The 15,509-nt window shown below is 44.9% G+C and overlaps 1 protein-coding gene across 10 annotated transcripts in view; it reads left to right on the top strand.

Annotated features, from left to right (window-relative positions):
- DGKD (diacylglycerol kinase delta) overlaps positions 1–14,133 on the top strand; it is a 55,373-nt gene extending 41,240 nt beyond the window's left edge. For 8 of the 10 annotated variants that reach the window (XM_052687375.1, XM_052687382.1, XM_052687378.1 and 5 more), the window contains 11 exons: positions 570–666; positions 1,434–1,541; positions 2,376–2,489; positions 2,844–2,978; positions 5,594–5,745; positions 6,489–6,600; positions 6,764–6,856; positions 7,219–7,338; positions 7,662–7,779; positions 9,029–9,159; positions 10,271–14,133. In XM_052687375.1, coding sequence (XP_052543335.1) covers positions 570–666; positions 1,434–1,541; positions 2,376–2,489; positions 2,844–2,978; positions 5,594–5,745; positions 6,489–6,600; positions 6,764–6,856; positions 7,219–7,338; positions 7,662–7,779; positions 9,029–9,159; positions 10,271–10,360 — 1,270 coding nt within the window. In that variant the 3' untranslated portion in view covers positions 10,361–14,133. Of the gene's footprint in view, positions 1–569; positions 667–1,433; positions 1,542–2,375; positions 2,490–2,843; positions 2,979–5,593; positions 5,746–6,488; positions 6,601–6,763; positions 6,857–7,218; positions 7,339–7,661; positions 8,097–9,028; positions 9,160–10,270 lie in introns of those variants that run through there. The other 2 variants (XR_008207854.1, XM_052687376.1) reach the window with 2 other exon arrangements.
- Positions 14,134–15,509: the final 1,376 nt, after the last annotated feature.

Genomic DNA, 15,509 nt, shown 5'->3' with positions numbered 1-15,509 from the left:
GCAGGCTTTGACCCTTTAAATACCTGAGCAATACCTGGGCAGGAAGATGATTTGTGTAGCATGGGGTTGGTACATTTTCTTGACATGAGCTAAAGTTGCAAAATACTGTTGATGTCCTGGTGTAAGAGATTGACCCCTTCTGTGCCGTGGGAATCTCTTTTTGTGTCTGGTAATGTATGTTGTCAGTTATCCCAAGTTTCTACATCACTGGAACAGGCTGCCCAGGGAGGTGGGGGAGTCTCCTTCTCTGGAGATGTTTAAGACCTGCCTGGATGCCTACTTGTGTGACCTGCTGTAGGGAACCTGCTTTGGCAGGGGGGTTGGACTCGATGATCTCTGGAGGTCCCTCCCAGCCCCTACAATTCTGTGATTCTATGACACTTTTTTCAAGGTGAATATTTTCTTAATGTAAGTGATGGTAATTTTGAGTGTTTGACCCTTTTAGAAGCAAAGCTCATTAGTATTTTAGGGTATAGGAGGTGCCATTTCAAACTGTCTGGATGCTTTTGCCTCTGAGTGAAAAAGTGAATGGCACTCCTGACCCTTTCTCTTTTGTTCTGCTCCCTTAGAAGTCGTACTAAAAACATGATGTGGTATGGAGTATTGGGGACCAAGGAGCTGCTACACAGAACGTATAAAAACCTGGAGCAGAAAGTGTTGCTGGAGGTGAGGAATTAGCATGTCCTTCTGGTGCTGAAACTGGAATACCTAATTGCATCTTCTTCTTCAGATCCTTTGATTTTTGGATTTTTGGCATGGTGATTCTTGCTGACTAGGATGTTTCCCTTGCCTGCTCGATGCCATGTACTTGCTGTATCTTTGTGGCAGCTGGAAGTGGTTTTTTCCTAGCTCTGGAAAATAACTTGTATTCTCAGCCCTTCTAAGAAGCGTCGTCATGTTGGAAAGCAGTAGCCATCCCCAGCTCCATGTTAAGCATGGGTGGGATTGTTAGATGCGATGTCTCATGTGAAGACAGCATTTTAGATGGTGTGAAGGAGAGCTTTTGATTTAACTATGCTTATAAGGCAGATCGAACAAGAAAAATAATTATTCCTGTATTGACCACCTGCAGCATAAATGACTGTTACAGGGAGAATCTCATCTCAGCAGACTGATTGGTCGTTCAGAAGTTTTATTCCCCTTTCTGGAATAGACTAAGAGGCTCTGCCAACGCTCTCAGGTGTTCCTTTTGCCTGTCTGGGGTAAAGAAGAAACAGTCTCTTTCTACAGCCTACCTCTGCCAAAGGAGAGGTGGTTTGTGAAACAGGAATGAATGTGTTCTTTTACTCTGTTAGATGGAAGAATAAGCTGAAGAAACCTGAATTAATTTACTGCTTAGCTGTTCCATACAGGCTGTTCTTAGAATATATGCTGTGGCAAAAGAGGTTCTTTACTGCTTTGCTGAGAGTAATGATGCCTTCTTTTCTGTGCAGTGCGATGGGAGGCCAATCCCTTTGCCCAGCCTCCAGGGAATTGCTGTACTCAACATTCCCAGCTATGCAGGAGGCACCAATTTCTGGGGTGGAACCAAGGAAGATGATGTGAGTATTCTCTTAAGATATCTCAGGAAATGTTTGAAATTGATGTTGCTTCTGGAGTCATGGCTCCAGGACAGAGCTGAGAACAGAGCTTTGAAGAAGAGGACAAGGAGCATGTCTGCCTGTATTTCTTTTGTGAGTTGGCTACAATACTGAAAAGTCAACATTCAGCAGCTTTGCACCCAAGCAAATTTGTAGTGATTCAGAAAGAAACCAGATGCTGTCCTGAGCACTTCACTTCCAAAAAGTGTGCAAAATTTTACTAAGAAGGTGGTGAAACAATGAAACAGGTTGCCCAGAGAAGCTGTGGGTGCCTCATCCTTGGAGGTGTTCGTGACCAGGCTGGGTGCTGCCCTGGGCAGCCTGATCTAGTGAGGGGAAACCCTTCCCGTGGCACAGTTTGGAAATGGATGGGCTTTAAGGTCGCTTACAGAATGACTTGGGTTGAGATTTAATGAAATTGACCTTCTGCCTTCAGTCTGCATGAGAAGTGAAGCCCCTTGAAGGCAAAGGGAGCTGGATCCAGTCAGAAACATTGTATTATTTGAAATGAAAGAAGTGCCTATTCTCATAAGAATAATTATTCCCTTATGGATACAGTCTTTGTGTTAGAATTATGCTTTCACTGCCATTGGAAGCACAGTGGAAACATTGAGACTCTTTTTAATCTTTTTGGTATCACTGCAAATCTTCACCTTCTGCCCTCCTTGTTGGTTCTGTGCAGATTAAATAGTACAACTGAAAAACTAAGCCCTAACTCTGTACCAACAGGGAAAAAAAGGAAAATCTCTCTAACAAAGCTGTCAAATGAATTCTCCCTCCCTTGTGTTTGACCAGACATTTACAGCCCCCTCCTTCGATGACAAGATTTTGGAGGTGGTAGCCGTGTTTGGTAGCATGCAGATGGCAGTGTCACGAGTGATAAACCTACAGCATCATCGGATTGCACAGGTATCAGCTGCTTTTATAATCTCTTCTTGCCATCTCCACCTCCAGCCAAGTGATGTTTTTACCAGTTTCATTCTGTAGAGCTTTCCTTCCTGTTCTCTCTTGCTCATGAAAGAAGACCTTCTGGGGTTGAGAAGGTGCATATCCAGGGGCAGTGTGGATATGGAGTTTTATTCTGGTGTTTGTTGTGAGAGGAGTTAAATGGGCATTTCTAAATTCAGATGGTCCAAAGATAGAACAAATAATGTCTGTGTGATCTAGCAGAAGCAAAGCTACTGTACCTGAGGAGGTGTTTTGGAATGAGTGTCTCATGCTTGTGGAAAAGCAGTGTTTCTGTATTGCAATCATTTCTTGCAGTGTCGAACTGTGAAGATAGCCATCTTGGGAGAAGAGGGAGTTCCTGTCCAAGTGGATGGAGAAGCCTGGATCCAGCCTCCAGGTTACATCTGGATTGTTCATAAGAACAGGGCACAGACTCTGACCCGAGACAGGGTAAGAGCTGCCTTGGATGCATTGTGCAGCGCACTCACCTGTTCTGATGTCACATGTTCCTGCAGTGTGTCAGTGGCCACACATGAAAGCTTATCTTGGTGGATGCAAGTAGTAAAACTTTCTGGAAAGAATATGACAGAGCTTGCATTCACTACTTGGGGAATCGTATAGGTAAAGCTTTGGCAAGTTTATTTCGCATCATTTTTCTAGGTGCCCTGTGACACAAGATTTCTTAACATGCTGTTTGTCCCACAGGATTCCTGACCAGCTGAGTGCTACACTAGCCAGTACGCTGGCTAGATTCAACTGTTCAATATTTTGATTTCTCATTATTGTTCAGTATGTGACTTAAACCTCCTTTGCCAAGAAAAGTGTGTCTCATGCCTGGTTCAGCAGCATGTGTCCATCTAATTTCTTAAGTTTTAAATATACCAAATGAGTAGTAGCACGTAAGGAAAGTCTTCTTGTTATTTTAAAGTATTACTAAATGGTGGGAAGCTAAGGGAGAAGATAAAGGAATTGCTATAGTGAGATAGCTCTGTAATCGTCCATTGATAAACAGTTTTGTTGGCAGAAGTTCTTAATAGCTACCAGCATAGCATGCTTTGAGAGCAAACTGAAGTCCTCTGCAAAGGACACACCTGTTGAAAAACAGGAAAAGAGAGAACAACTAAGAACAGAAAAAAAGAGAAAGCAGCCTGATACGGACCAGAGACATTCCCTGTCAAGAAGTTGCAAGTATGATAGTGTGAAAAGAAAGGAAGGTAGGCCTGCAAGGTCCCTGTCGTGGTAGGACAGGGAAATACCCAACCCCCCCTTTAGCTGGGAGGGAGCAGTGGATATTGGCAGATGTTAGGGTGGAAGAGACAGAAATATGTGCACAGAGTTCCCTGGGGGGATGGAGAGCTTCTGCAGTGTCTCATTTTTGAGAGGAAGAGTAAGATAGAATAGAATCAAGTGGAACAGGATTCCTACTGAAAAGATGGGAGAGGGAAAGGGAAAGCCTATATGTGGGTCCTAGTGGGAAAGGAGAAGTAAGCACAAAAGGCAGATGGGACACACGTGTCCCTAGAGTGTGCTGTGTGTATTGGCCTAGCTGAAGTTTTTGTTGTGCCACCCCACTTCTCCCTGCCTGCAAATCAGGTTCTGCAGGTATGGAGTTGCCAGTGATCAACAAGTTTCAGTATTGCAGAGCAACATTCAATTCTTATATTGACCACGGGCTTATCCTTATTTCTCCTGCTGTCCTTGTGATTGTCACTGCACATCCTTCCCTTCATGACACAGAATCAGTCTGTCCTGTGAAGTAGATGAGGTGGGGTCCTGTTTTTGAGTGTGCAACATCATACCTCTGGTAGCATTTTTCAAATATGGTATGTTGGGGATGTTTAGTTTCTTCTGCACTGAAGTTGGAAAAACTCACATTACCTCATGGCCTTATTTAAACCACTGAAGAGACATCATCAAGACTGAGATCAGCAGATAGCTTCTACAGAGCTGACAAAGCTTGTTTTTATCTTGTGTGAGAAGCAGCAGGGGAAGGCAGTGCTTTACCTCAGGACTTCATAGGTATTTGCAAATGCAGGAAAATGATGTGTCCCCAGGGCAGTTGTGTTCTGTTAGACACTGGATGTTCTGCTCCATCCATCTCCTCCCTCCTTAGCCCTGTGCCCCTGACCTAGTTTGTGCTCATCTCACTTGAATTTCCAGACCAGGATCCATGACTACCATTTTCTTTTCCTCTACCCATTACACTCATTCTCCTTTTCTGGCTCCGCAAGTTTCTGATTTTTTTTCCCCCTGTGAATGGTGTGCTTGTTACCCCCTCTTCTCTGAATTCTTCCTATTTTAGTCATGGGTCCTTCATGGTCCCTTCCCTTGTCTGACCTTCCCTGTTCTGATTTCATGTGCTCCCTGATCCATCTCTCCTTGCCAGGAGATTCTGTGCGTCAGTTCTTGTTCTCGCTGTATCCAGTTTAGATCCTGCATTGGATCTGTTTTGCTTCTGCTCCCTCAGCACTAGCTGATGGCAGCAGAAATGTTGGTAAGGCTGCAAGTAGGACAGGCCCTAGCTCTGTGTTCAGCTGCTAGTCCTGCCCTTACTGCAGAAGTTCAGTTTACTTCCAGATAAGGAAAAGTCTTGAACATTTTCAATTTTCAGCTCTGAGATGTAACTTGGAGAGAGATATGCGATAATTCTGCTGCTTCCTCCTTCCCAAAAAACTTGTAATTTGTCCAACTTTATGGATTTTTGCTGAATAACAGAAGACACTGTCTTGGGGACACGTGTCAAAAGTCAGATTCCTGCTGCAAAGTGTAGAGGCAGTATAGATACTCAAAGCAAAGACACTGGGGAATTGGGGTCTGGCACGCAGAAGTGAACTAACGATTTACTAAAGTAAGACTTAAATAGAAACTAAGCCAAGGCGAGGGAGTGACATGGAAAATTTCAGCTCAAACTGCTAAAGTTAGCAAAGTTACCAACAGCTGAACAGCAGAAGTTGACTATACCAAACATGCATGTTTTACAGACATTGGCCACTTAAAACCCTCATGTTTCATAAGAGATTTATCTTACAGTATCTTATAGTTTGCTTGCTGTGGCTTGTTTTTAGGCATTTGAGAGCACCCTGAAGTCCTGGGAGGACAAACAGAAGTGTGAGTTGTCCCGACCGTCCTCTTTCTCTCTGCAACCAGAAATCATGTCTGAAGAAGAATCCACCCAGATCAACCAGTTTGGTCAAACTGCAGGTGCTCTGATCCACAGGTGAGGCTCAATCTGCTTTTGGTGAATAAAGCTGTTCTCTGGTGCCTGATGTTCTTGTCCTACATTTCTGTTCCCTTTTATCTTCTACCACGCTAATCCCTGTTGCTAGGAGTTGCGTTTTCATTGTGCACTATCCCAGCTGCACGAGGACTGAAGTTGAATAGATTTTCTCAAGTTACTCTGAATAAAGTATGCTACTTTTATGAGCAAAAAGGGATCACTGAATTTTGAAACAACCCAATGGCTTTGATTGTCAGTGGCTGTTATCAGAAGTGAAACCAAGTCCTCTCTAGGAGCTCCTGTGGCAAGTTGGTTTCGTGTAGCCCTGATGCCCAGCCTCAGGAAGATGTCACTTTATATTCATCCATTACTCAGATATTCTGTCCCTTGGTCTGGGCTTTTGAGGGAAAATGCCCAGAGTCATACCAAGGAAATGTCAATTAAACTGCTGCGTGCGCAGCTGCCTTTTAAATCACTGCAGTCACATTAAAATATCTTGGTTGCATTTCAGACTGATTTCAACTCATGAACAGAATTGAATGTGTTGTCTGGAGTTGTGCATGTGAAATCTGCCTTGCTTTGCCTTTACATGCTCACCACAGAGGGGAGAACAGCCCTGCTTTGTCAGAGAAGACTGTGCCTCTCTGTACCTGTCAGTCTGATGTGTATTAAAAGAGATACTGGGTCAGAAAAGATCTCTTGCATTGAGCATATGCTGATGCAATCTGTAATTCTCTCTTTAGCATTCGGGAAATAGCCCAATCCTACCAGGACATGGAACAGGAGCTTGCCCATGCTGTCAATGCCAGCTCCAAGTCAATGGACAAAGTCTACGCTAAATCCAAGTCTACAGAGGTACTTCACTCCTTGGCATCTTTCTTTTGGTTCTTGTTCTGTAGCACTTGGTATCCCTTTCTGATTGACCAAAAGTAGGCCTTGCTTCTCTAAGCCTTCTTCCTTTTGACTGCTCAGACCTCTACATTTCCAGGCTTAATTGCATGTGAATTGTTTCCTACAGGGTCTGAACTGCAGCCTTGTTGTAGAGATGGTGAATAATGTCAAAGCCCTGCATAATGAGACGGAACTACTGCTGGCAGGCAAGATGGCACTGGTAAGAAGCACAGAAGAGGAGTGAAGCGGCCTCTCACTTCCTCTGCTCTCCTGCTATGGCCTTGGCAGCAACACAGTGTTGGTCATGGTCATCTTTGTCTTTGTAGCAAGTCAATTAAAATGTTGTCATACAGGAATTGGAATGGTGTTGCTGGATAGATACGATGAGTGGTCAGGCTAGTTTGCTCAGTTTGGAGCTCAGAAAAGATGCAAATCATTAACTGGGCAGTGTCTGAGTGGGGTGGCTGCTGTGCATGTCCTTCTGAAATGAGGAACTGCCCTGTCAGCTAGGAATTTCAAGGCAAGGACATGACTGTATGTTCCACTGTATGGCTTTTAACTCTGCTTCTATTTCTGATCCAGCAATTAGATCCTCCCCAAAAGGAGCAGCTCCAAGCAGCCCTGGCAGACATGGACCTCCAGTTGAGGAAACTGGCATACATCCCTTGGCTGTGGCAGCTTATGGAGCCCTGTGATGAGGAGGTGAGGAGGACCACAGCTGTATTTTCTTAGCTGTTTTTCACTACTTGGTTGTGTTTGACTTCCTGTGAATATATGACTGATGTGAGAAAATATTATTAAGAAGGAAAGTTGACTCCCTAAGACTAAGGAGAGTAATTTCCTGCTAATGTCCCTTGACTGACTTGGGATCAGCTTTCTCCATTTCCTTCCCTGCCTTGGTGAGAATGAGTTGAGAACTTTTTTCCTCTTTTGCGAGGTCATTGACCTAAGTTTGACAGTTCTTGTTTTTGCTCTGTTCCAGTGAACTTACGTATGTTTTCCTCATTCTCTCTCTGTTCCTATAGAATCAGATGCTGGATTATTCTAAACGCAGCCGCAGCGGCAAATTCCGGCTAGTGACCAAGTTTAAAAAAGAGAAGAATAACAAAAATAAGGAAACGCACAGCAGCATGGGATTGCCGGGTACCAAGTCTGCTCATGTGTTGTCTCTCCCTTTGCCATACCAGTGTGGTCACAATACTTCACGTTCTCTCTCTGTTTCTTCTCATGTTTTCTCTCTCTTCTGTTTCACTTGCCTCTGCCTTTTCTTGGAAGGGAATCTTTCTGACATGGCAGAGTAGTTTGTTGCTGTGTTCTGAGTCATGATCCCTCAGTACTAAGCAGATATTTCTGAGCTGAAACAGGAGGTGCCCTCTGAAGAGTTCTGCCTACATCTGGCCATTTTCTGGGATATTTTTAAGGAGCTCAGTGAAGAGAATTTGAGGATTCTGGCATTTTAGGTACCAAAACGACTGTGGGGCCCAAGTCCGCATAACTCCAGTCTTTTCACTACTGATTCTCTGTGATACGGTTAATGATGTGACTCACTTTCAAGACTTTAATCAGGTTTCATGTCTAAATGGCTGGGAATCAGCATCACCAGGTGCACCCTGACCTTTAATCCTACTGGTCAGTAGATGAATGCTGGCCATGAATCAACAAAATGTCAATCAGAACACTTTCTCTCCAATTGGGCTACTTGATTTTTGGTTTATATGCTACTTATGAAGACCTCCTCCTAAAATTCAGCAGTACTATCTGTTCTGTGGGTTCCTGGGTCCTTTCCTCTGTCATGGAATTGTGGGTACAGTCTCCTGTCTAGCATGCTGGTGCTCATTCATTGCCTCTCAGAACCTGGGAATGTTTTTCTTCTCTTGCTTAGAGGCTGTGTAAGAAGGTGGAAGACCAAGCTTTTCCTCACACTTTAGGTAGTGGGGTTGCTGTTTTGTTTACTGAACACAAGCATTCGTACACAGAAGCAGTACATAATAGCAAGCTAGCTCATGCTTGATTCTTGATATTATTTTATGACCATTTTGCAAACACAGGGATATCAGTGAATTTACTCTTAAGCATGGGGATAAATTAAAAAAAAAAAAAAAAGAAGAAGAAAAAAAGGATATTCAGTGCTGTATCAAAACAAACATCCACCTTGTCCTGCCTTTACTGCACCTATAGCCTCTACTTAAGAGAAGAACTCTGATCTTACTCTACCCTGCCTCCTGTGTTTGAGGCTGTAGGTTGTGCTGCGGATTCTTTCCCTCCCTTTGTTCTGAGGCTGTGATGTACTGCTTGCCGTCCTCTGGCACTGAGTGCTGATGGTGTCCTCACTTCTCACTTTCTTCTGGGATTCTGGGTACTCAATGCACTCCTGCTTTTCCATCTCTAACAGTTCACCTCTGGGGAACGGAGGAGGTTGCGGCTTGGCTTGAGCATCTCAGTCTTTGTGAGTATAAGGATATCTTCATCCGGCATGACGTCCGGGGCTCTGAGCTCCTGCACCTCGAACGGAGGGACCTCAAGGTACTTTCATGGTTGGCTCACCAGAAATAGCCAGCTCCATCTGCATGACCTTCTGTGCTGAATGTGCTTGGAAACGGTCTGCCCTCTGGTTACTCCGTGTATCTTGGCAAGATGAATGGCTTCATTGCAGCCTCGTTTGATTGTCTTGCCGTTTCGGATCATCTGATATTGAATAGCAGAGGGGTAGGAGGGCAAGCTGAGAGACCAGCTGTGTAACTCTCCACAGCTTCCTGGAGGTGGAAAACAGTCCAGCACACAGATTGCAAAAAGCATTCTGGAGAGGTTAAGTTTTCAACTTCTCAGCTGCTGAACCATCTTTGCAGAATACATTTTGATTGGGAAAACTTGGGTCTTGTGTTATAGTCACTGGACAAATAGGTCATTGCACTTCCTTAAAAGAAGAGTACTGCTAGATGGAGAGAACCTCCTGGACATAGTACTTAGTAAGGATATTGCACAGCTTTTCTTCTCGTTGAGACATGCTTTCACCACAGAGGAAGATAGAAAGTGGTAGTTCTTTGCATGTATGAAATAACTTTGTCATCATTCTGGTGTCTTGCATGTGGCAGAAATATATTCTGACCTACAGTAGTGGCATGGCATTAGTTGAGTGGCCTTTAGATCTTTGTTCGTGCTTTTACCAGCTTTCTGTTCCAGGTTTGGCCCTGATTTGTGTAGCTGATCCCTCTGCATGCCATCCAGCTACAGCTGTGCTTTGTTGAGTAGTGCCCAAGTGCTCACACATTTTTTGGTGTGACCATTCATCCCTTGGTTCTTCCTGCATGTGTTTGGCTACCAGCTTAGGTGCTTGAGATCTGTGTGCACTCTTTTCTCAGGCTTTGGCTTTTAGCAGTCAGAACAATTTGCATTTCTGGCTAATGGTCTGCTAATGGTTGTTTCTCTCTGTTGCTCTGTGACTGCTCATTACCCTGTTGTGCTCTGATAGCTTTTTGAAGCCTGGTTTGAGGTTCTGTGTGCAACCATCAGGTTTGTAACCTTTCTGGTTGGTTTCCTCCTCTCTGTAACTGGCTGACTAGTTTCTAACTGCTGCTTGGTGCCCTGGTATCTTTCCCCCTTTTCTCCACAGGTAAGCTTTTCTCTTGTCTTTCAGGACCTGGGTGTGACCAAAGTGGGTCACATGAAGAGGATACTGCACGGGATCAAGGAGCTGAGCCGGAGTACTCCTGCCAGCGAGGTTTAGCCTCTGTTTTCACAGCCTGTGTCTACCATTCCCCCTAACTGCACAGCAGTCACCTCACAGAGCAGATGTGCTCCCAACTGTCTCCACTGAACAGCCAAGTTGCAACTGTTCAGAGCTCATATCAACCAAGCATGGTGCTACCTTTCTTTCCTGTGGGGTACAGCTGCATCCAATCAAGAGGCACCTTACCTGCATTCAGGCAGAGCCTCCTGGGAGAGAACTTGATTTCTGTTGGAAGAACTGTGTCCTCCAGTGTGGGAAGTTCTGGTTCCAGTGACAGTGACAGTGCAGGACTCCTGAGAATTGCAACACAGCTACCTTTACTGGATAATTTCATCACAGTACAGTTATTCAGGGCAAAAGATACATTGGCCAGTCTTAGTTCAGAAGCATCTGACAGTCTTTTTGAACTGAAAACTTGCCTGCTCATTTGTGTGTCCTATCTGTAGCTTAGAACATTTAAGTGGAACAAAGCCTTGTCCTTGTCTTACTGATCCCTTTTTAACACACCTGTAGTTGCATGTGATTTGTGTCAGAAATTCCAAGCCAGTGCAGACCTCTCCTTGCTGATGAATACCTGGTGATCCTCACTCACGTATCCCTCGCAACTAACAATGCACGTGGTTAGAGCAGCTGCACCAGTGTGTGGTCTGCTGCTGGGCCTGGCTCTCTGCTCTCAGCCAGTCAAATGGTACAACGTTGAGGTTTTCAGGCATCACAAACAAGTGTTTGGAAGTTACTGATGCTAAGAAAAGACAGTTCTCCAGAGCTGAAAGAAAAAATTACCAGAAATCAGCTCTGACTGCATTCATCTTCAGGAGACACATGAAAGGGAGAAGAACACCACCTAGCTGTTTGGGCCGTGCAAGAAGTGTAATGGAATGAAGTGAGATGTGGAACAAATTCCTCCACTTCAGTTTGGGGAACAGCATGACTGGCAGCAGCCAGGAGTGTCTTGCTGTCCGTTTGGTGCCACTGTGATGGCTGCAGACAGCAAAGCTCTTGCTTTACTTCTACTTGTATTTGCAGAAGAATGTCACAAAAGATACAGTCTATCTGTAGATTGGCCATTTTCCCATCTGTCTTGGTGGAAAAGCTGCTAGAACCTTGCTTCTTTCTCTTGCTGCCTTGCTCCTTCACTCCAAGTTGGATACCAAAAGATTAGGGTGGCTCAGTCCTCCTGGGTTGTATCCCCATGGGAGCAATCATGCTATCAAACATCGGGGCTCATGCAAGAGCTTTGAGAGAAAGGGCAGCAGAAAAGCATCGTAATGAAAACTGGAATATGCTGGTACATAGCCTTTGGTATCACCAACGGTGGAGTATGGAAAAACCAGTGCCTCTAAATCAGAGTTCCTAGATGGCCTTCAAACTCCCCTGTACTGCCAGACCCCACTTGGGTGACTTACAGCCCAGAGACCAGCATGCGCAATCGCATTGCCATGTTCATCACTGCAGAGCAAATTTGGGAACATTCAGTGCTATAAAGCTGGAGAGACAGCAGGAATTTTCAATTACCTTGTAATTTTGTATGTAATTATTTTTTTTTCTAAATTATTACAGTGCAGCACTTGTCTGCTTTTGGCTGCAGACAGTAAAATGTTCACATTCACAGTGGCAAAAGAAAAAAATGATTTCCTGAGGACATTTATTTCCATTATTATTGCTGAGCATTTATTTTGTCAACTTCACATCAGCTGTGTAATCTGACAGCAATCGGTCAAGTTATATTATGTCAAGACTTGTCTGTTTCAAAAGGTTGCAGGCTGATTTCCTGCTGGGCAAACTCCACTGCAACCTTTAGGACGTTGCCAAAAGTAGTTCCTACTCTCCCTACGTTTTTTTAGCTCATTCATTCACCCACATCTCCCTCAGCCTGGTGAGCTGGCAGGGTTTGCTCATGGCAAGCTGGAAGACATGCCTGAATAAGCTAGCAAAAATTCTGGTATAGGGACCAAGAAAAGAACAGGTCCAGCTTTTCCCTAACTGTGTTCTTCCTATCTGTGCATCAGTAGTGGCTTCACTGGCCGTATTTTTTCCTTATCAGTACAAAAATCTGTCACGTGGCAATGTGCATGGCAGGGAAGTCTGCAAAGGAGAGCCCAGCAGGGAGCACGAGGCAGGTCTTGGCTCTGGAGCTGGGCTGAGGTCTGTGTTTGCTCCTTTGGATAGCAATGGAGATGTGAAGTTTCTCCTGGGAACCTCATATTTATGAACAGATAGGGCTCCTCTGCACTCTTCCTGCTGAGAGTAACAAGGGAAAGCAAAGAGCTTTATGTGGGCATGTTCCTTACTTAGTGCTGTGCCTGAGGTATCCTGCCATCTGCCCTGGTGGTGATTCCTGCAGAGATGAATCTTCCTTTCTTTTTCATTCATAGTCTGTCTTGTGGATCGGTTCAAATGCTTTTTGTGCAGGTGCACCTTTATCAGAGCATTCATAGCCAGTCTGTCCCTGCCTGTTATTGAGGGCAAGGAGGGGGTTCTACCTTCTTTTAAGAGCTAGAAAATGGGATCTATATTCAACCTGAGTGCCTTTAAATATTAAGGTTTCTGCCTAACAGAAGGGTTGTAGCTCTCTACATCTCACTGAGAACAGTGCTGATTTCTGCTGTAGAGATGTGAGCAGATGAGGACAATATGTCCAATGTCAGTGAGAGCTTATCTGCAAAGCAGGGAGCTGGGCTGAATTCGGGCCACGTTCATCCGAGTTCTTCTTCTGCTGTCCCATCATTTCTGCAGTAGGAGAGAAACTCAGGAAATACAGACAGTAAAAAAATCTGCTTCACCAAATAGAGACTCTCCTGCAGTCTCAGGTAAAAAAACACCAGCTTGAGAGAAGCTAAAGCACTACATACCACATCTCTGTTCAGTCTCCTAAGAAATGCTGCTGTTGTGCAAGCCTTGTGCCACCTGCTGGTTATCAGCCCCCAGCGCTGGCAGTGAGTGGGAAGGAGCTGAGCAGTGCTCACAGCAAGCTGGAAGAGCTGTCAGCCCAGTATCTCATGTTCTGGCCCCAGAAATTCACCCTCTGTGGCAAATTCTGGGGATTTGGCATAGCCCTGTGTTACAATGGTGTGGCTCTGTGGGGTTGCAGAGGACACCAGAGGGAGGCTCAGCTCGTGAACCAGCTCCTGCTCTGACCCTGCCGAGGGCTCTTAGTCTTCCAGGTTATCTGGTGGGAGCTTTTCCTGCTGGGAGCACCTTGGAATGATTCCGTGCCGTGTCGTATGGAGAGCTCCATTCCTTGCTTTATAGTATTTCCACTTTCCATACTGTCTCTGTGATTGAAAAAGACTGTTTACAAAATATTTTGTATCTTCAGCTGCGCGTACTGTAAAAAGGAAAGGATGGAAACGGATGTTTTTCTACACCTGTCAGCAGTGACTGCATGTCTGTGTCATCATCCAGCAACCGCTGTTCCTCAGGGGTCTCCCCGCCGTTCTGTGATCCTGTCGGAAGCATAGGGAAGCACATGAATCCCTGTACAGTCTTGGGAAGAAGGTTTTGTGCCTTAAGAGTGGGACCTGCTTCCCTCCTATTTATTGTGTTAATTTATACAGTGATTATCACGGAAATGTCTCTTGTATTATTGTTTTGTTGGGTTTTTTTTTTGTACGTAGTTTACTGTTTGTTGTAAATAAGTTTTTTTCTTGTATATAAAGTAAACATGTTTCTGAGCTTCCAGTAAAGATTCTGCTACTGATTTCATTGTGTGAGAAGGCTGTGGTGCCCACCTGGTGGGAGCAGCTAATAAACGTCTGTGCTGTGACAAATGGCTTCATCCTGAATTGCATTGGGAACGCAGAGCTGTTCCCTGGAGAGGGGTGAAATGGTAAACACTGCTCATTGCTGATCACTTTCGTATTGGTTTAATTGCTGCGAGGCAGAAAGCGTCGTGCAGATATTTGTTGTTGGCTTTCTGTGCAGTGAGCAAAAGAAGAGGGGTTTGAATGCTGGTTCTGCTGCTGCTCAGCTGTCTGCAAAACCAAACCAGGAGGGGAAGGCGCCCTGGGACAAAGCCCTGTGTCTGAATGCTGGTTATTCTGTCCCCTTTTGTGCTGTCAGGAGTGAGCAGTGGGGATGCCCACGTGCTGGTAGACATCATCTGTGCAGTGTGACCACACTGCTGTCGTTGTGCAGTAAGAGATGGGCTGATGCTCTGCTCTGCTCACTGTGCTTTCAGTTCATTGCAACACACCCAGTAACAAGTGAGAAAACAATTGCAAAGATCGGGCAGAAATCGATTTCTCATGGAGTACAGAAATGCACTGCCATAAAATGATGCCTGTAGGCTTGAAACTAAAGGATTTGGGGGTGTTTGGGTGGGCAGTCCGTGTATCACACTGCGGTGAGCATTGCCTTCAATCTGTATGGATTGGTGTGTTTGTAAGGTGCTGCCAACAAAGTGTCAGCAGATTGCTTTTAATCTGAGAGGGTGGTCGCAGTTCCACGATAGTTTTGAAGGCAGATGGAAAGTAGTTTATGATTGCATTTCCTCTGTGGAAATAAAAGGCCTCTGTGCTTGCTAGTTAAAGGGAAGGATTTATTTTGTTTGAAAAGAATCTTGTTTGAAGGTGGGAGGAGCATTACAAGAAAGGTCATAGTGATGTTATATACTGTTCTAATATGAAAATGGTAAAATTCATCTTTAAAATGCCAGCTATCTCAGGAATAGAGAGAAATAAAATGACTGTCTTTGCTCACACGTGCACAGTGGACTGGAGTGTGCAGCTCTGCACTGAGCATCACAGAAACATGTAAAGAAAGGGCAGAGAGACAGAAGGGGTGGTCGCTCCTCTGATGCAAGTTGTTCATTCTGGTCCTTTTGGTCTCTCCAAAGAGGAGGAAGCTCTTGGCCCCGCTCAGGTGTCATTGCTGTGCTGTCAGGCCTGCTGCTCAGTGCTGCTGGCCCTTGGTTTAATTACAGCCATCAGACAGAGCTTGGGAAGGTTGGCAGCGGGTTGTGTGCTCTAAAAGTGCCAATAAGATTTCTATTTTAAAATATCTTCTGCTTTTTTCTCTTCTTGCTCTACGTGTTTTGGGTTGGGATTGCTGACATTTGTTCTTCTTCTGCTCCCCCTGACTGGGCAGCATGGAAGCAAGCAGGTTCCAAAGCAGCCCTGTCCTTCCTTACCTGTAGAGCACCTTC

This window comes from Tympanuchus pallidicinctus, unplaced genomic scaffold (genome assembly GCF_026119805.1).
Source record: "Tympanuchus pallidicinctus isolate F22 unplaced genomic scaffold, pur_lepc_1.0 scaffold22, whole genome shotgun sequence".
Lineage (NCBI taxonomy): Eukaryota > Metazoa > Chordata > Aves > Galliformes > Phasianidae > Tympanuchus > Tympanuchus pallidicinctus.
Note: the sequence above shows the minus strand (reverse complement) of the source record. Positions and strands in the feature narration are given on the sequence as shown.